This window comes from Diabrotica undecimpunctata, chromosome 4, assembly GCF_040954645.1.
Source record: "Diabrotica undecimpunctata isolate CICGRU chromosome 4, icDiaUnde3, whole genome shotgun sequence".
NCBI classification, from domain to species: domain Eukaryota; kingdom Metazoa; phylum Arthropoda; class Insecta; order Coleoptera; family Chrysomelidae; genus Diabrotica; species Diabrotica undecimpunctata.
Genome location: NC_092806.1, coordinates 88,807,944 through 88,828,848, shown reverse-complemented (window position 1 = coordinate 88,828,848; position 20,905 = coordinate 88,807,944). Strand labels below are relative to the sequence as shown.

The window sequence follows — 20,905 nt, the reverse complement described above, 5'->3', positions numbered from 1 at the left end:
TTCATCTTTAGGTGGTCTTTCAAATGGTAATCTTTTTGACCCTCTAGTAACTCCCAACTTTCTTCGGATGATCAAAGTAGAGTGTATTGGTCTTGTGTCCAAATCGCCTTGCCGGGCAACTTCCTGCCGTGTTTCAAAAGCTTTCCCAAGCCGTTTTTGTTTTTAATACGGGATAATCTTTCGTGCAGTAATTTTAAAGTTGATGAATCAGTTCCGAATGTAACATTTTTATCTTGTAGCGTATTAATAAAATCTGTAAACAAAAATTCCTGTTGTTCATCTGTTTCATTTTTGTTTAATATAATATCTTCTCTAACAATATTTTCATCAATGGTATCAATGTTTTTATTAATATAAAGTTCTGTAATACATTTACTGGATCCTGCAAGCCAGCTATAAAATGAAAAAGGTTGAACTTTTTCGCCAAAAGCTAATTTAGCTACGTCGTATCGATCTTCAGGAGTAGTAGATGGAACGTTGCAAAATGATATATTAAAAAAGTGTGCAATCGCAGCTTGATGCTTGCAAAAAGCATCTAATCTTTCAATTTCACAACTGCAAAATCCTGTTGCTATATATCGACTTCGTAAAGCACACTATTATTTTGCTCACTAGGAACTTTGTATAAATTTTTAGATAATTTAGTTATATCTTTCTGTTGTAAATATTTATTTTTTTTTCTAATTGCCTTTTAAAGAGTAATCTTGGAGCTGCATCTCTACTATTTGCAAAATTTCAAAGATGTCTTCTATAATATTCCTCTAAGGCAGTACAGCTAAAGTCTATTAAAACTATAGCATTATAAGCTTTGTTTCTATGTAGAACTATGTCTTTAAAAAGCCTTACTGGTATTTCACTGAAATTGTTGGTTTGGTGACCATGTGTTAATGTGCCTATAAGCAAGGCTTTATAGAAACAAAAAATATATAAAATATTTTTAACAGTTGTTTTTATTATACAAAACAAATGAGTAACGAAAATCAATTGACTTATTTTAATTAGCAATGTACCATTTAATTAGGCTTATTTGATACAATTTTTTCCACTTTTCAACATATATTAGTAATTGTACTACGTCGGATACTATGGATGTAAGGTTGCCGTTTGCTAAAATTTGATTGCAAGATTCTTGCAGGCAGCGTACCATAACAATCACTGAACTACCCTTTAAGTATTTTTGGCCACTCATTGTACTTGTTATTTGTTTAAAAGGCCGTAAAATTTGGCAAAGTTGAGAAAAAATAATCCAGTCTTCATTATTTAGATTTGGTCTAAGTCTAAATGTGTTTTTTGCTAAATTATCGAAAAAAAGATTTTTATTTTATCTATTTGTACACGACAGCATTTAAGTGCGTCCTCTACCAATAAATTTAACGTATCAACAAAACAATTTAAATGTTTTTATTCCAAAACATCTTTAATAGCTTTGACCATATTTGAGGCATTATCAGTTACTGCAAAATTTACTGTTCGTTTTAGACCCCACTGATTAATAATTTCACTAATTTCAAAAGCGATGTTTTCTGAATTATGGTTTCCAGAAAAATGGCAGCAGCTTAATATAACCGTTGAAATTCTAAATTTTCGGTTAAATATTGTCCTGTTAATGCGATGCTTAGTTACTCCATATGTCCAGAGGTCAGTCGTAATACAAATATTTTCTACTTCTTTAACAACTTGTGATCTAATAATTTGCTCAGTTTTGATATAACATTCATAAAGTAATGAATATATTTTTATTAATGGAAGTATCCATTACCTTTTGACGCTTGGGTGGCGGTGGCAATATGTCAGTACTTGTAGTAGAAGTAGTCGAAACCGACAGAAATGCGTCAGGAGAAATTTCAATAATTGCAATATTCAGAAAGCGGACCATAAACGGTGTATCTTCTACACAATATATACTTACTAGGTACTATACTACCTTATACTAGGTCAATAATTTTGACTAAGAAAAATAATTCTTAGTTGAATATTTACAATAAATAAATCCTTTGACGAACTTACAATAAAGATTTGAAATCGAAAATGCAGATCAATCGTAAATCGAAACTCATTCATTAATCAGAATACCTAGTTATAAAAAACAAAAGAAAGAGTTAATAAGCTGGTTATTCTATAAAAAAAGAAAAAGATGATTGTACTAGTAAAAATCAACCAGTACAAGAAAAAGAAACTGATAAAGATGACTTAAGTCCAAGGTATATTTTTGATGAATTAATTGGACATGACTCATCTAAACATACACCTGTATCGAGAGATATACATGTATTTGTCTGATGATATTACCCACAAAAAATTTCGAACGGAGATTGGAACTGTCCATTACAGTGGTGGAAAAACCATCGCCATGTATATACTAACTTAACCACTATGTTCATAAAATATTGTAGTATTGTAACAAAATCTGTTCCTTGTGAACACATGTTCAAAATCTGGTTTAATGTTAAATAAAAGAAGAACACGGTTAACAAGAAAAGTGGAAAAACTTATGTTTTTAAATGCCAATTTAGACGATTCGCGATTTAATAATGTGTAATGTAAATGTAAGTGCTATTTGTATTGTTTAATTTATTTTTCAATTTTAAGTTATAATAAATATATCCTTCCTTAGTTTCTTTCAATATAGCCAATATGTTTGTTTGTGTACTCGCTTATTTGAAACTACTGGTAAACAATAAACTAGTTACAGTTTACGAAAAACGGTTCCGATAAAAATGTCAACGACCCACCTCTAGTTTCTTAGGATCAGAACCAGAGATATGTAAAATATCTCTGATCGGAACTAATAGGAACTAATCGTCTCACTAATGGGCAATGGGCGTCAATAAGAAATATGGAGGGGAGACCAAGGAGAAATATGATTGTTATCTTTTTTCTATTCTCTGAAAATATGATTTTATATCTGTGTTAGATATCCTGTTAAATTTTACCATACCGACCATAAACTTTTACCTGCACTGTATATATATATATATATATATATATATATATATATATATATATATATATATATATATATATATATATTGTAAAGACTACGACCGTCAATTTATATTAAAGTATTCAACTAGTGAATTCAGAGATTTAATCGGCCATTCAAGTTGGCAAATAAAAAAAAAGAAGTCAATTAATCATTATATTATATTTCATTATATTTCTAAACCTTCATTAGTTATAACTCAATATGTAGTATATTATCGATGTTCTTATATATGTACTGTGAACTTTAGTCATTAAAAAAACCAAAAACACACAAACTCTGCAGAAAATAAATAATGTTCATATTAGTGGATACGAAGATCTAGATCTAGATCAATTTTTAACTGGACATTTGGCTTCGTCCTCTTTCCTTGTCTAAGGTTCAGTGGCTAAGCATAAGGTTTTTATTAAGTTTTTATCAAATTTTGGGGTGAACATGGAAAACGAATTAGTTACAGTGGATCCACAACATGCAAAGAAGAGAAATAGAAATAAATCCAAAGACAAAAAATGCCGTCAAGATGGACAAAATGTAAGTAAAATACTGTGTTTTAAAGCTAACCTCAAAAATATACAGAGCCGTACTAGTTTAATATTATATTACTACAAAATAAATGAAATTTGTAAATTAAATATCTGATATTTTGTTGAGTTTAGAAAAAAAATTAAAGTACTTAGTTTTTATTTTAAATCGAAATATTAAAATATAAGAAATTTTGGGGTAAAAGTTTTTGAAATATTTTGAGAGTTCCAGTTTTTGACGTTATATTATTAAAAGTCGAAATGTTTAATGTATTTTAAATGTATTTATTTTTTTAAATCCTAAGAAAACTAATAAATATTTTTGAAAAATTTAAACGCAGAATGAAAGATTACATTATTGCTGAGGGCCGAAAGTTCTTGAAAACTTTTATAATGTTTTTTTAATAAGTTACAGGGATGAAAATAAAAGAAAATTTAGTGTGATTTTTAATTGCAAATATTTTATCCAAAAGAAATTTTTTATTTATTCTAAGGGACTTTCGGCCCTCGGTAATAACGTAATATTTCATTTTGCGTTTAAATTTTCCAAAAATACTTATTAGCTTTCTTAGGATTCGAAAAAATGAACACATTTAAAACACATTGAAAATTTTAACAGGCGACATTTTGCAGCTTTCCTCGTAATTAATTTAGTTTTATAATTTTATTTTGTTTTAGGTATTCTGCTCCGGGCCTCCCGATGAAACCACTATGCGGACACAATTCAAGTAAATTGCAATGTGCAAATATAAATTCCAATAATGTGTTCTTTTTTCACAAAAAATTTTATAACACTGTGTCAAAAATTTAACGAGATAATTTTATTCTCAAAAACATTTTGGTCACAGCTATTAAGAGGATTCGAACAAGGAATAATACTATAAATAATTTATAATATATAAATTATTTTATTTCGCGAAATGTAAATAATGTTTAAGTTCCTGTATGCAGTTCTGCATTTTTGGGTACCTTAAAGATAAAGAGTTCTCGTATACAGGGTGTTGCAAGAAGACATTTAATACAGGTTCGATGGCCAAAGAAAATCGTGGAGGAGATAGGAAAAAGCTACTTTATTCATCAAGATGGAAAGCTGTGGAAAATTTTATCGTGGGTTTTAAACCACTAGAAATACATTACTGTCCTAATACAATAAAAGTAAGACAATATCTACATTCTGATTTGAATATAAGACAGTTATTTAAAATGTATAATGAACAAGCTCCAGCAGACCTTGTAGTGAAAGAAGGCACGTTTCGTAACGTTTTCAATACTTGCTTTAATATTGGTTTTAGTAGTCCACGACAGGATGTTTACTCAACATGCTTGCAACTTGCGAGACAATAAAAGCAGAACCATCAAAAACGAAAAAACAGGAGCTTATAATACAACATCGTATTCATAAATTAAGGGCTAAAGCATCTTATCGTTTGCTGAGAGAAGAAAATGACAATACGGTAACAGTGTCATTCGACTGCCAAAAAAATCTGCTACTGCCAAAAATTCGCGATCATGCCACATCCTATTCACGTCAGTTATACCTTTATAATTTTATAGTTTTCATAAGCTCATCTTATTCGTCACTAAATATTCTAACAGTAAGATCTTATATTTGGACAAATAAAAATTCAATGATTATCTGCATGGTAATGAAATGGCTCAGTACTGTACAAACTGGTATAACTAAGGTTCACCGTATTTTCCCGCAACTGAACACTCATTCTTACCTTGGGACCGCATATTTGCCCCTACAGAAAAACAAATCAGAAAAATAGAAAAAATTGTAGATCTTACACGATATTCCTGTTTATGACTGGAAAGAACAATGCAAGATTCTCAAATCAACACAAGCCTGGCATTTTCAAATTAAGAAATGCAAAAGAATTATAATAACCAAGCTACCACAGCGTATAACAGTAAGAGGCGAAATATCATACAGGAATGACATGGGCAAGGAAAAACACTTCTGAAGCCTGGAAAACGTTTAACTTCAACTAAATTTTTAACAAACAGGACTTTTTAACCTTAATTCGCTTCTGTAAACAATATAAAATATTTTAAATCAAATTCCGATAAGTGCAAGTAGTATGTATTTCAAATATTAATAAGTCCATCATTTTAAAAGAAAATCCAATATGTCCAAAATATAATTTGCAAATTTGGATTAATCATTTGTGTTATTTTACTAAAATCGCTTTAAAACAACGTGGGAACAACGCAGAAGTAGTAAAATAATAAAGAAGAGGTTTGTAAACAATATTATTTGCTTAAAAGAGAAATAGTCCATTATCTCAGTTTCACTTATTTAGGACTTTGATTTTCACCAACACAATGTTATGTACTTATTTTATAACATAATTGTATTTTAATGTTTTTGAACATGTTGTTTTAAGTATTTTTAAATATATGTTTTGTAAAAGAACGTTTTTTAGAGTATTGTAAAATATTTTTTGATCTGCTTGATATTTAGCACACTTTAATAACTCATCAATTGCCATGATTTCAAGTAGCTATATTATCTGTCGTTAGTCACAAAACAAAGTTATTATTTATAAATTACTACAAACATATAATATCTTAGAGCTTATGGTTTTTTGGAATTATCTCAATTATTTATGTATTTAAATTTGGTATTTCTCTACATAGAAAACTTTTTATGGTCTACAACTTTTATTTAAATTATTTTTCTTTAGAATGTATACAAAACGTTTTATAAGCAAAATTTTTTATTTTGCCTTTTAAGATTGTTTAAGAAAACAAAGCAAAATCAACTGTACGTCTTTACGAATTTTTCGTCGGCTACCCCTCATACTATTTAGAATTTAAATTTCTGTAAGATTTTTTAAAACTATTTAGCGAGGTTCCGTTAACTACTTTCTAATGGCAAGTCAAATATTATTTTTTTATGTGATTATGCCACAATTATTGGTCGATATTGAGATGAAAATTACATTTTTAATTGACTAATATTTAACGATACGATTTCCAATATTTAACCTTGTTTATTGTACAAATTATGTAAAAATGTGTATACACATTTTGTACAAAAAACGTTTTTTTAAAACGATTTCCTGAATTGAAATCAAAATGTTAAACATTAAATAATTAAAAATGTGATTCTCATCCCAATCACAACCAATATTTTTGACCTAATCCCATAAACAGCTTGGAAATTGAAATATGTAAAATATTCCTCTACACAACTCTCTGGGAAAAAATATCTAAATTGAATAAATATAACAACTGAACGTTGATATAAAAAAACTAGTTGGTTGACCCCAGCCGGTCGGCAGGTAGTTTCAATGTCTTCATTTGAACTTGACCCAAAACCGATCGATATTTTTATGTTTTCAAATATTATTTAAGTATTAACACTGGCAACATCTATTGGCTTTAAAATGATACCAAATACAGTAATTTTACCTCCCAATGTTAAAATGATGGTTTGATGTAAAAAATTTAATTTATAAAAAAATCGGATTATTGAAAAACCGACAACGGTGCCAAGCCTACAAAGGTGCACTAAACGAACATACACGACTTATAAATAGAAAATGATAGCATTTCTTGGTGATGCTAAATGACTGCAACGTGAAAAGAGCTTAAAACGATAGTGGGATGTATATATATATATATATATATATATATACATATATATATATATATATATATATATATATATATATATATATATATATATACAATTGTTGAATAGCAGAGGTTTGATCGGTCAATAATTGGCAAATGAAAGGCGTCAACTACTTCATTAATTTATTTGAATACGTTTCGCTTTTATTTTTAAAAGCATCGTCAGTTCACTACAAATAGAAAAGATCTTAGAATATAAGTAAACAACGAACCGGGTTCATACTTACAAAAACAATTTGTAGGTTTTTCTGGATGTTATAAAAACTGTACGATAACTTAACATTAAAACTTACTAACTAAACGAGAAAAAAGAAACAAAAAACACAAGAAAAACTGTAAAAGATCTTTATTGTTCATTTAATTTTGACCTATATATATATATATATATATATATATATATATATATATATATATATATATATATATATATATATGTAATATTTATAATACGAGTGAAACGTGTGCTATATTTCGTTAAAATTTTTTTTTTTGAAAAAAATCTTTTTAAAATAATTTACGTATTAAAATTAATTTATTTTATAATAATTATTAATTTATTAAATATGAAAATGACGTATAATTTTAAAAAAAATTCCCCAGGCTCCTCTAGTTGGCGGATTTCAATTTTTCAAAATGGTTTTGAAAGATTAAGCCTTTTTTATACTTAAAAAATCAAATATTTAAGCTACTTATTTTGGGCCCAGCATAATTTCAAAAATTTGCAATTTTTTGCAGACCCTTAATTGCAAAATTATTAACATTAGTTTCAGTCGTATCATAAACTTTTTGTAGGCGGAATATTTTAGGCTGTATGCTATCTATAAGGTATTGAAAAACTTGATTTTTGCATTTTTGAGCTTTTTTTTTCAATAATTGGTATTTTTTAAACAGTAAACAATAAATTTTCAATTTTTAGCTAGTCATATAATACGTAAAATTAAATAATAAAACTATTACCTTCCATAAGTTTATTTTATAGTAGCAGTATGTCTACAGTTATATTCGAAAATGAAAAATTTTTGATTTTTTTCAGATTTTGTTAAACAAAAAATTAAGCACAAAGTTTGCGACTGGCGCATATCGTGATTATTGAGACAATGTAGATCCTGAAGTAATTCCAGTAAAAACATACACTCCTATTAAAAATGTCCAATTCAAAATAGATCCCGCTTGGACTAATATATATTTTTTTTTTATTTAGCTTTACGTGTCTCGACAGCGTAGGTCACTGACACAGGTACAATTTTATTACATTAAATTACAAGAATATACAGTAACATTACAATTAATAAAGAAATACATTAAATATTGGTACAATTATTAATTATCAAATTCTAAACTACGTTTCTTCTTCTAAATATCCTGGTAAAGCTTGGTTTCATAGAGGAAATTAGTAAGGTTTTGGAATTGATCTGGCGAACTGAGAATATTTTGTAGGTTTTGACTCAAAAGATTAGTTTTTCTTTCGTTGTTAAAGTGGGGACAGTCTACGAGAATATGTTTAACAGATAGAATATTACCACAGTGTGTGCATGTAGGTGGATCTTGGGAAGTCATAAAATGTTTATGAGTTAGTCTTGTATGTCCGATTCTAAGTCGGCGAATTAAGATTTTGTTTTTTCGTGTCATGGAAGAAAACTCAAGCTTTTTAACGCTGGGATGGATGTCACGAAGCTTGGAAGGGATTTTATTCCAGTGATCTTGCCAAGACATTTGAATGATATTTTTAAAATGCGACTGTAAATCTATATGAAGTTGTATGTTTTCAGTCTTAATATTAGAAGACGAGGCTTGTTTTGCAAAGAGGTCGGCTAGTTCGTTACCTGGGATTCCTACATGAGAAGGAATCCAGATCATGGTTATGGATACTCCCATTGAGATTAAACTATCGAAAGAGTTTTGAATAGCTTGAACCAAAGGATGTACCGTGTACATACTTTTGAGAGAATAGATAGACGCCTAAGAGTCTGTACATATTGCTACTTTTTTATATTTTGGAGATAATAAGTTTGTAGCTTGGAGAATAGAGAATAATTCAGCAGTATGTATGCAGCAGAAGGGCGGAAGATTACAAGATGTGATTAAATCGGTGTTTGAAGTTACAGTTATCTGTGTATAAAATTTGGTCAAATCTGTTGTTAGCAATTAATTCTTTAAAGGTTTGCCTTAGAAATTGCGGATTTGAGAGATTAAAATCTGCTATCGATTTATTCCCTGGAGGTTTAGGTGATATTAATATTGGAGTTGTGACTGAAAGATCGATATTATTCAGATGTGGTGAGAGATACTGTGGCATAGACTGAAGATTAATAGAAGAAGGAGAGTTTAAAAGTTCATTACTTAATAATTTATAAGCTGGGTTTTTGGTATCAGCTGAGATTCGAGACGAATATTTTAAAAGGAGTTGCCGGCGACGTAGCCAGAGGGGAAGTTCATTAGCTTCTCTGTATAAACTCTCTGCGGGGCTCGACCTTAAGGCTCCAAGGCATATTCGGAGTGCAGTGTTGTGTACAGAATTAAGAAGTTTTAAATCTGATGGGCTAGCTGACATATAAATAAAACTGCAGTAGTCTATTTTAGAACGAATAAGACATCTATAAATCTGAAGCAAGGAGTCTTCGTCTACACCCCAATGATGATTAGACAGAGTTTTTAATAAGTTAAAATTTGTCATGCACTTAGTTTTGAGATCTTTTAAATGGCATTTCCAAGTAAGTTTACTGTCGAATGTGAGTCCTAAAATCCGCATACTCTTTACTGTAGGTAGACAAGTACCATTTATGGTAATTTTAGGAATTATAGTACTGGCTGTCCTGCGAGAAAACGTAATGATTTTTGTCTTTTCAACAGAAAAGTTAAATCCACTTACTGAAGTCCATTCAAGCAATTGGTCAGTAGCATTCTGAAGTAGTTTGCAAGTGGTAACAGTGTCTTTGCCTTGGCAGAAAATTATTAAATCATCTGCGTAGAGTGCAAACTTGACCGGAAGCTCAATTTTATTACATATATCGTTTAAGACAAGAATAAAGAGTGTAGGACTCAATACCGACCCTTGGGGAACGCCATCACTTTGTTTGAAAGTCCTAGAGATTTTGCCATTTTCTCTTACGTTAAAGGTTCTATTTGTTAGAAATTGATTAATAAATGAAGTTATATTTCCAGATATACTGTGGTCCTCGAGTTTAGCTATAATAAGAGGCCTATACAGAGTATCGAATGCTTTTTCGATATCAAACGAAACAGCTATTAGGTCTTGTTTGCGTTGAAAAGCGTTAATGATTGATGTTTGGAGGATTGCTAGATTGTCTGCTGTACTTCGGTGTGATCTAAAACCTGATTGTGCCAAATTTATTATTTTATATTTTTCTAGAAACCACAGGAGTCTTTTATTGATCATTTTCTCCATAAGTTTGCACACTGTACATGTTAGAGAAATTGGTCTGTAGGAATTTAGATCAGTTGAAGGTTTGCCTTGTTTTTTAACAGGAATTATTATGGATTTTTGCCACAAATTTGGAAATGATTTTTTGGTCCATATTAAATTGTAAATTTCCAGCAGTTTAGCTAGGCAAGGCCTTGAAAGATTTTTAATAAAGATAAAAGGAATGTTATCTGGACCTGCAGCTGAATTTTTGCAACAGAACAATGTGTCTGATAATTTTTGTAATGTAAACAGCATATTTAGAGAAATTTGATCAGATTTTATGCTATTAGATAAACTGGAGTTTAGATTAGTAGACATGGGAAGCTGCCAATTTGAAGTAAGTCTATTAGTTGCTTTCTTATGAAAAGTTTCACCCAAGATGTTAACAATTTGTTGACTACAAGTGACTGTGCTGTTTTGAGTAAGTATGGCAGAAATTTTTGAATACGTTTTCTTTCCTGTCATGTGTTTAATTTTTTTCCAAATTTTGCTAGAAGGAGTACCAGTATTTATGGATGAGACGTGTTTTTTCCCAGTCTTTTTTGCTTTGTTTAATTACATACTTAGATTTGGCTCTCAGTTTTTTTAAGGTAATTAAATTTTCTTTAGTACTGTCTCTGCGGTATTTGTTTAATGCTGCCTTACTTTGTTGTAAAGCCAGAGAGCATCTTTCATTCCACCAAGGTGTTGTTTTACGAGACGAAGAAATTGCTATTTGTCCGATATTTGCTTCAGCAGCGGAGATTATACAGTTATTGAAAGCGCCAATATTTAGAATGATTATTCATCATACAAGTATCGGTAATATTTAATACATTTTCGACAGTCTTTCCCCGGCCGAAGGTTTTTTCAGAACCCCACAATGTATTGTGGGCATTGAAATCTCCAACAATAAGGAGTTGGTATATGAGGTCCAACAAATCAACTTCGGATAAACTATAATTTGGAGGAATATAAATACTACAAACTGAAATTTTGTTGGACACCAAATGTTAATGGCGATAGCTTCTAGGTTTGTGCAAATTCGAAGATGTGTGGAGTAGAGATCATTGGATACGAATATGGATGTTCCACCGCTAGCTCTAAGATAGTCAGTTCTCAAGAAATGATATCCTACAAAACCATTTAGAAGTCTTTTGTGGTCAGATTTGAAATTTGTTTCTTGTAAACATACTATGTCGGCAGTAGTATCAACGATTAACTTTTGAAGGTGTTCAAGTCTAGGGTAAAACCCATCACAATTCCATTGAATTAGATTGAAATTTATTAAAAAGAGGATTTTTGGGAATGTTGGGAGGTATCTGAGAGATATTCCTCATCCGGAGGTTCCAGTGATGACAGGGAATTTATGCTCACTGTGTCTGCTGTGTCAGACTGAAAATCTTGTTTAAGTTTTTTTGATATTCGTGTAAATCTGTATTTTAGTGACCTATCTGTTAGAAAAGAATAAACATTATACATGTCAGAGAGTAATGTTTTGATGTCATGTGTAAACTGTTGGGCTTCAGATAATAGATTGCTACTACCGTAACTATTTTCAAGAAAACTTATGAACTTGTCTACAGAAGTGGAAAAAGAGTGTGATGACTTATTAAAACAGTCTTTTATTGCTTCTTTTAAGGCATCCGTGATTTTGGAACTATCAGACGAATTTTTTTAACTTCTTCCTAGCTTGTTTCATTGGTTTCCTGTTTGTATCTTGATAAGGAGGTGGCACTGCAGGTGAAATTTCTTCTTGTGTTTCTGACACGTTAATTACGTTGGAATCTGTTGAATTCAAAAAGGCTCTCTTCATTCCAGGGACAGGTGAGGATGGTATTTCTTCAGTTGTTGATGGATTCTCTGTAGAAACTGAAGGGACATTTGTGTTTGGGTAATTGTTAGCTACATGTCCAGTTTGTTTGCATAGAAAACAGAGCATTTTATCGGTGGACAAAAATATGCGATGTGCATTACCTTCAAATAAAATGACCAATGAAGTTTGGATCTCGTAGTTATCGTTCGGTGGGACTATATAGACTTGTCTACGGAAGGAAAGAATATGGTTATATTTGAGTAATAGGTCCACACATTCTATATTGTTTAGGTAAATGCACAATCGGTTGTTCAAGATTCTGGAAGCGAAGCTGATGTTTTTCGGCCCAATAATATTTCCAATTGATTTGACGTAGTCAAATAATTTAAGATTGTTATCAGTTATATGGAACACTATAGCCTGCTCTTTTTTTGGGTATGTAGTTTTAGGTATAGACCTGGCAGCAGCAACATATGAAACTGGAGGGCTATTACTTTCAGTTGTATTACGGTTATTTGCCGTTGGGGAACTTATATTAGATTTCATCTCGCCCCTGTAGTCAGAAGCGATAATAGCTTGGTCGCTAATATTTGTGGGTTGTGTTTGTTATAGGCAACTTTAAATATGGCATGCCGTAAAACTGGTTGCCTATACGAACCAGGAAGTTAGCGACTATTCTGATACGCTAGTATCACAGAACAATATTTATTACAATTGACAGAACTAGTGTCTTTGTTGGTTATGTTTTCAAGATAATGTAAAGTAAATTAACTGATGTACAACTCACTTTGAGTCAGTTATAACATCATTTCACGATTCACTGTATTCCATCAACTATATGGTTCAAATTTTAGATATAACAGTTTTGTTTATATCCGAAAATATTGACAAAATTTCGGCACTTCACACACAGAACTTAACTCGTTCAGTTCCCGTTGACACCTCTCTGGACTAATATTTATTTTAGTACTTGATTCACTAATAGTTGTAAAGATAGATACCAATTATTATTAAAGGATTCCAAAAAATACGACGTCTAGTATCTCAGTTTTGACCGAAAACGTAGATACATGGTTCTATCAGTATACATGGTTTTGTTAATCAATGGGTAAAATAAACAAATATTAGTTATTTATATACCAAGTGCTAAATATCTATGCCTAAGAGGTACTGCACTAGCTTACAAACACGAGAGTGTTTGTAAATCTCCTGAGGGTATACACATCTATTAATGCCCAGGTTGCATACAAACCTTTATGGCATACTAATTTGTTATTTTATTCACAATCTGAATATTTCTAAAAATTAAAAAAAAGTATCCTACTTAGTAGAGTAGCCAATATCTTCGTTAGAGTAATGATGTCAAATTTAAATAATTTGATTTAAATTAAAATCTGCTGCTGTCAAACCTAAAAAGTAAAAAATGCCATATTCCTAGAAATGTGCCTTATTCTTAAACATCCATCAGCGCTTAATAAAGAAACTGATATCGATAATTTGAGCCAGATTTATCACTCTTACATCTTACACAATAAATTAGAATTACATCAAACTCCATATCCGAGCTCAACAAATAGTCTAATATTTCCGCTATTCACAACCTCTCTTTCAACAAATTATTTCACGAACCCCGTATAATTTTTTTTACCAATACCTTTTCAACAATTCGCTTAGTGAAGGTACGAATACCCACTAAGAAATAAAATAAACACATGTGCTGATGCTCCTATTTTCTATACAAGCAGGACGCAGTGTCTTTTTGGTCACTAAAAGAAAACCAAGTGAAGCCGTCGGTAAAATTTAAATTCTCCGGACAATTAGATTAATGGACTTTAGTGTTTTGTAGTTAGTTGTGTTTTTTGTTAAGATATTTGTTCTCTATGTTGAATAACTTAACAGTTGCTAGAACATCTGAAACACTATAAATTGTTTTCTAAGTATTGTAATCTAATACGGTAGGCGTTTACTCATGTTACTATGATTAAGAAGATAAGATATTGAGCATAAGTCGTGACGTAATTGGAGAGTTGCACGTTCCTAATGTCAGTTTTTTGTATGTGTCAATAAATAATCTTTAATAAATAGTTTGGAGATATCCTTTTGTGTACGATTATTGTAATTATTAAATCTTTATTTAATATTATTATTTTGCTAATTGAATAATTTCATCACAGAATGCATAAAAATCCCATTTAACTTTAACAAGAATTCAAATTCTACTCTCCAATGACGGCATGCGCGAACACGACCGATTTTGTGCTACGGGAAGATCCTATCTTGTTAATCATAGTATCATGCGTTTACTCATAAACTTCTCTATTAGGTTTTTACTGAACTGAAGAAGTATTTGAGAAATTAAAAGAAAAGTGAAAAGTATGCAATATATATTTTTTGATATATAATGGTCCTTAAGTAAAACAGTAGATTCTACACTTTAAAAAATATTAACATTTAAGCCAAATTGCTTTAATAAAATGTTGATATTAAGAAAGATACAGGGTGTTAAAGTGCAAAATTAGAATTTTATTTTTCACTATAACTTTCATGTTTGTAAACATTTATGTATAAAAATTTACAACTGGGTACTTTTAAATATGAGAAATTATAAATTGATGCACACTTTGATGTAACTGATAGAGGGCGCCACTTATGCCACATATGTTGTATAAATTTGCACTTAACTTTTTTGCTCTTGAAGTTACCTGTATTTGGGATAAAAAATAATAAAGATACATTATTTTAACAAAAAAAAGGTATAGTTGTTAATAGTTTCAAAACTCAACAGTTTTAGAGATAATCGCATTTTAAAAATCAGCTGCATAATTCTGATCTAAGGCAGTTACTCCAGGCAACGAAGAAAAAATAGACAAAAATATTAATACTTCTGAATTTTGGTATAAAATACCTTTAACTAAAGTTAATAGTTAACGAAATATTAAATAAAATAAATATATCAGTAGGATAATTAATAATAGGATTTGACAAAATAACAGAATAATAAGATTTTAAACATTTTACGTTTTATGTTAAATTAAAATCATAATCAAAACACTTTGTTTACAAACCAAATTAGGAAATAGTTAAACTAAATAACATAACTTTTTGTCAAAGTAAGTGTTCGATATGTACACCATTTTCTTTAATTCATTTGTCAATATATTCCATATAAGATCGTCTCATATTAAATAACATCATTGGTTCTAAAGAAACTGCTGCAGTATTTATTTCTGTTTTAGCCAGAACGCAAGCGTTCCAGAACCTCACTTTTAAACTTTCTAAAAATCAAAAATTTAGTTATTGCCGACAATTCAAAGAATTACCTCCTTTTAAATGTAGTTACATTGGGTTTTTCGATTAACCTTGGGTATACCTTTGCGTGTTAAGTTCAAAACTACCATACATTTCAAACCTTAAAAAAAAAACTTTTTTTGCACATAGTAACAAAAAACACCACTATGTTACTAGCAAAGTTTTTTAATATTCTAACTCTACAATTCTAAGTTACGGTAAGATCAATAATGTTTTAATAGATAATATATGGTAGCTAATTATAATTTATTCTCTTTTAGCCCTGAAGAAGCCAAATTAATTCTCTTTGGCGAAAACGTTCGGCGAAACAATTGATACTCATTAGAGTCTTTCTTGCAGATTTCCCCAATATTTAAGAGTTTACTATTTAACTTATCTGCAAAGATTACATTTCTTTTCTTATATATATATATATATATATATATATATATATATATATATATATATATATATATATATATATATATATATATATATATATATATATATATATATATATATATATATTGCATTTCGTTTAACAATTTAATATTGTTTACCAATTTAATATTTGTTTGCAGTGGATCTACTGGCAACTTCAGGTGATATCACAATGACCTGGACATCGCCGATGTTTTCAAAACTATACTCCAATGATACCACCGTAAATCCACTTCCAAAACCGATCACTGAAGCTCAAGATGCATGGATAGCCTCACTAATCAATGTTGGAGCTATGGTTGGAGGATTTCCTTTCAGCTTTATTTCTGAACACTATGGAAGAAAAGCCGCTCTATTAGCAGTTGGAGTATTCCATATTATAGCATATTTGTCAATGGCTTTTGCAAAATGTGTCGAATTATTTTATTTTGGAAGGATTCTTGGAGGACTAGCTGTAGGTGGAGGATACACTTTACTTCCGATGTACATTGCAGAAGTAGCCGAGGAAAAGAAACGAGGTGCCTACTCCGTTACTCTAGGAATATTTTGGGGATTTGGAAACTTTTTACCCTACCTTATTGGTCCTTTTCTCTCTGTAAGAGTTTTTAACCTTATTAACTTCTCTTTGCCATTGCTATTTGTTATATTGTTTTTCTTTTTGGGTATCGAAACGCCGTATTATCTTATTGGTGCTAATAAACTTGAAAAAGCAGAAGAAGTATTAATGTTATTAAGAGCTAAAGATCGTAAAAGTGTACAATTAGAACTACAAAATATTAAAAATTCTTTAGAACAAGAAAAACATGAAAATGTGGGAAGTTTTACAAACATATTTACTAACCCTGGAGTAAGAAAAGCTTTTATTATTTCAATTTCCTTAATATCATTTCAACAATTATCTGGTTGGAATGCTATAACTTTTTATCTTCAACCAATATTTGAAGCATCTAATACAAATCTAAGCCCAGAAATATGTTCTCTTATTATTGGTGCTTGCATTTTTGGCTTTTCCTTACCAACTCCATATTTCACTGATAAAATAAACCGGAAGGTTTTATTAATATTTTCGGACGTTGGTTTAGGTTTAGGATTGTTAATACTGGGCGCATTCTTCTATATAAAAAATAGAACAAATTGGAGTATGACTGCAATATCTTGGATTCCAATTCCAACACTAATAATGTGTACTTTCGCTTTTCAAGTAGGTTTGGCTGCGTTACCTTGGACAATATCATCTGAAATATTTCCAAAAAATGTCAAAAAATTATCTTCGACAACGACATCGGCTTCTTGCTGGATAGTATCGTTTTTAATTACCCAGTTTTTTAATACAATGAAACAGAATTTGGGTACAGATGGAACATTCTTTTTTTACGCTGTTTTTACTTTTATTGCATCATGCTTTACTTTCTTTTATGTTCCCGAAACAAGAGGTAAAACTTTTGTCGAAATTCAGCAAATTCTTAAATCCTAAAACAGTTTGGACCAGATGTTTGATGTGTTAATGTTAATGGGTAAAACATATACTGAAAATCAGTAAGAAATGACCGTAATATATAAAACTGCTCTATATAAAATAAAAAAGTCAAACCATTTTTAACATGATTTTATCTTTTAAACCTCATTCCAACGTTCAATTAATTCAAGAAATCATTCTTATTAAAATTTTACTTAAATGAATGTCGTTAGTTCTTTGCTCTCACTAGAATCTTCAGTAGAATCTCACTAGTCCGGGACTAATAAAAACCAGAGGGTGCCCGATTATTGGAATGTTTGGATTACAGGATTGTATAGAAAAATTCATAATAAATAAAATTAAGCATTTCATAACGTGACTAGGTCCTGTTCTGCATTCAGCGTGTCCTGTGAAGGTTGCTGATGCTCTGAGAACGTGCATATAGACTCTCATCTCAAAGGCCTATATCTTTTTAAGGAGTGCCTTATTTAATGCCCAGCTTTCCACATCGTATAGGAGTATGGAAAAGATATAACATATAGCCATTCTAATTTTTAGACCGATAAAAAGATGTGATGCTGTCAACAATATTTTCATTTTGACGAACGCAACTTGTGCTCGTTTAATAAATGAACGAGTGAATGTTGGTTAGTCTTGTTGAAAATAGTTCCAAAATATTGGTGCCGCAAAACCCGCTCAATGACCTGTCCTAAAAAAATTGTCCACAATTGTTGTTATTTCTTTAAACAAGAATGATTTTGGTTTTCTTCATATTGATATGTAAACCGTTATACTAACCATTGATACTATATCAAAGAGTCTCTGGAGGTCTCCCAAAGTTAGCTATTATTGCTATATCGTAAGCATATCTGATGTTATTGCCAAGAACTCGAGATATTTATCGTTATTTCAGCTGACTCATCTTCTAATTTTTCACCAAAAATACATTTAGAGTATACATTAGATAGCATTGGCGAGAGAATACATGCCAACACCCTTCTGAATACTTTGTTCCTCTGACAGGGAGCCGTCGAGTATAATTGTTGCCGTTTGGAGTCCAGTAATAATCTTGATATTATTTGAACATCATGATAATCAATGTTTAATTTTTGCAAAGATTTTTAGTAGTTTCTCGTACTTACCATTGTCAACAAGGTCTTAGTATAGTCAATCAAGCAGACATATATACCTTGGTTGACATCTGTGCATCTCTGTGGCTGTAAATAAAAGGCAAACAGGGCTTCTTTGGTTCCCAAACCATTGCGGAATCCAAGCTGTGTATGTGATGTTTCATTCTTATATTTGTTGTAAATTCTGGTATAATTCGTAGGAAGACCTTAATATTATATAATATATATATTAATATATATTGATTATAATATATATAATATATAATATATAATTTTATAATATATTAATTATTAAATATTAAATATTAAATTAATAATATATTATATAATTTTATAATATATAACTTTATAATATATTAATATTATATATTCTTTGGAATGGTGACAAAGGTGGAGATGAGCTGTTCTGTTGGAATCATATTAATTTAATATATATAATTATATATAACACAGGTCCACCAAATACTCCAGTCACTGTGGAGGAAAAGAGGTCAATACCTCTAAATTTTTTATAACTGAATCGATTTTGCTAAAAATTTGGAATTAGGCTTATCTTACCTCCCTCTTCAAAAGTTATATATGCGCTAGGTGAGCTTTTTATTTTTAAGGGGTGAAATCACCACTTATTGAAAATAATGAAAAAAATTTATAATAAAGCATTTTATGGATTTAAATCGTGTTAAATTAAGTAATTGAAATATTGTCAATTATAATAATGGATATTGTGTACATTCTCAACGCTTAAATAATCTTAAAAACCACCCATTTTAATAAAAATAATTGTAAAAAATCGTTTAACAGGTTCAAATGCTTTTGTAATGCATTTATAATAATCTACAATGTAATTATCTGCTTATATAAAATAATTTTGGTTGATTGCAACACTTCAACTCTTAAAAACTACCCCCTATTTCAAAATATATAAAAAAATCTTTTTAAACAACTTCAAAAGTTTTTAATGTACATTTATATTCAAAAATTCCTTTCTTATCAATAAAATATTTTTTGATTGGTTGCTTATTTTCAACCCTTAAAAACCACCTCTATGCTCACGAAACAAATTCCCCTTTGGTAAATGTCTAAATAAAAGAATTAAGTATAGTCATGATGTTTTTATTGTAAAAAATTATGCATGAAAATACTTTACATTAGAAAGCATACAAAATATATTTAAAAAAATAAAAATTATTTACAATATATTCTCGTCGTGTTCTAACTCCACCTCTTCCTCTATTGCAGGACAGTTTTGACAATTGTCGCCAGAGCATGTTTCACACGCAGCATTGCAAAATAGACCTAGTCTGCAAAAAATCATTTTCAATAGTTCTTCTGGTGCAGGTTAACTTTTCATTTTTATTGGTTGTAAAATATCATCACTCTTGAACCATCGCCAATCCGTTATATCAATCTCTTTGTTTTCAAGGCATATCTGAGTTTGTAAATAAACTCTTTTGATATTATGCTCATCCAGGGCACTTACAGTTGGTACAAGAGATGATAATTTAACTGCACCATTTTTAGTTGTGGCTTTAATAAAGGATTCGTATCGCATTTGTTCAAGTAATTATGAATAATCTTCGACCTTATTCATTTTGTTCATGTGGGTGTCTTTGGCAAGGCCATACTGCAAAATTGTACAGTATCTCCCAGCTTCTAAAATATCTTCGAGATCTGAAGTACTCCTGTCATTGGCACTCATTGACGGCTTGCCCACGCAACTTCAAAGGAGTGTCGCTTCTCTGTGTATATATATATATATATATATATATATATATATATATATATATATATATATATATATATATATATATATATATATATATATATATATATATGTATTATATTATACATATTTGTGTGAGTGTTAGTGTGTCTGTTTCCAGTTTTTCGAATATACTTGAATAAAGCATTTATATATACAGAAAATAAGTTGATGCTCCAAAATATAAATAACATGCTCCAATTTTTTTTAGAATAACTCCGTTAATTTTTAAGCTACAGTGTTCTTAAAAAAAATATTTTGAAGGTAATTTCAACAGCTATAAGACTAACTAGATTAAAATATGTTAAAATTCTTTCTTTTTAAATAGTAAAGGGCCAAAGTGCTGATTACAGGTGTGTCAGCCGCTGTATCTCAAACTTCAATTGGCTATATCTCTATTATTTTTCGAGCTACAACAAAAATAAAAAAATCAAAATTTTTGTTAAGAAATAAACTACAT

General features: G+C 30.0%; 1 protein-coding gene across 5 annotated transcripts in view; it reads left to right on the top strand.

Annotated features, from left to right (window-relative positions):
• LOC140439750 (facilitated trehalose transporter Tret1-like) overlaps positions 1 to 19,695 on the top strand; it is a 298,657-nt gene extending 278,962 nt beyond the window's left edge. For all 5 annotated transcript variants that reach the window (XM_072529880.1, XM_072529884.1, XM_072529883.1 and 2 more), the window contains exon 2: positions 16,238 to 19,695. In XM_072529880.1, coding sequence (XP_072385981.1) covers positions 16,238 to 17,571 — 1,334 coding nt within the window. In that variant the 3' untranslated portion in view covers positions 17,572 to 19,695. The remainder of the gene's footprint in view (positions 1 to 16,237) is intronic.
• Positions 19,696 to 20,905: the final 1,210 nt, after the last annotated feature.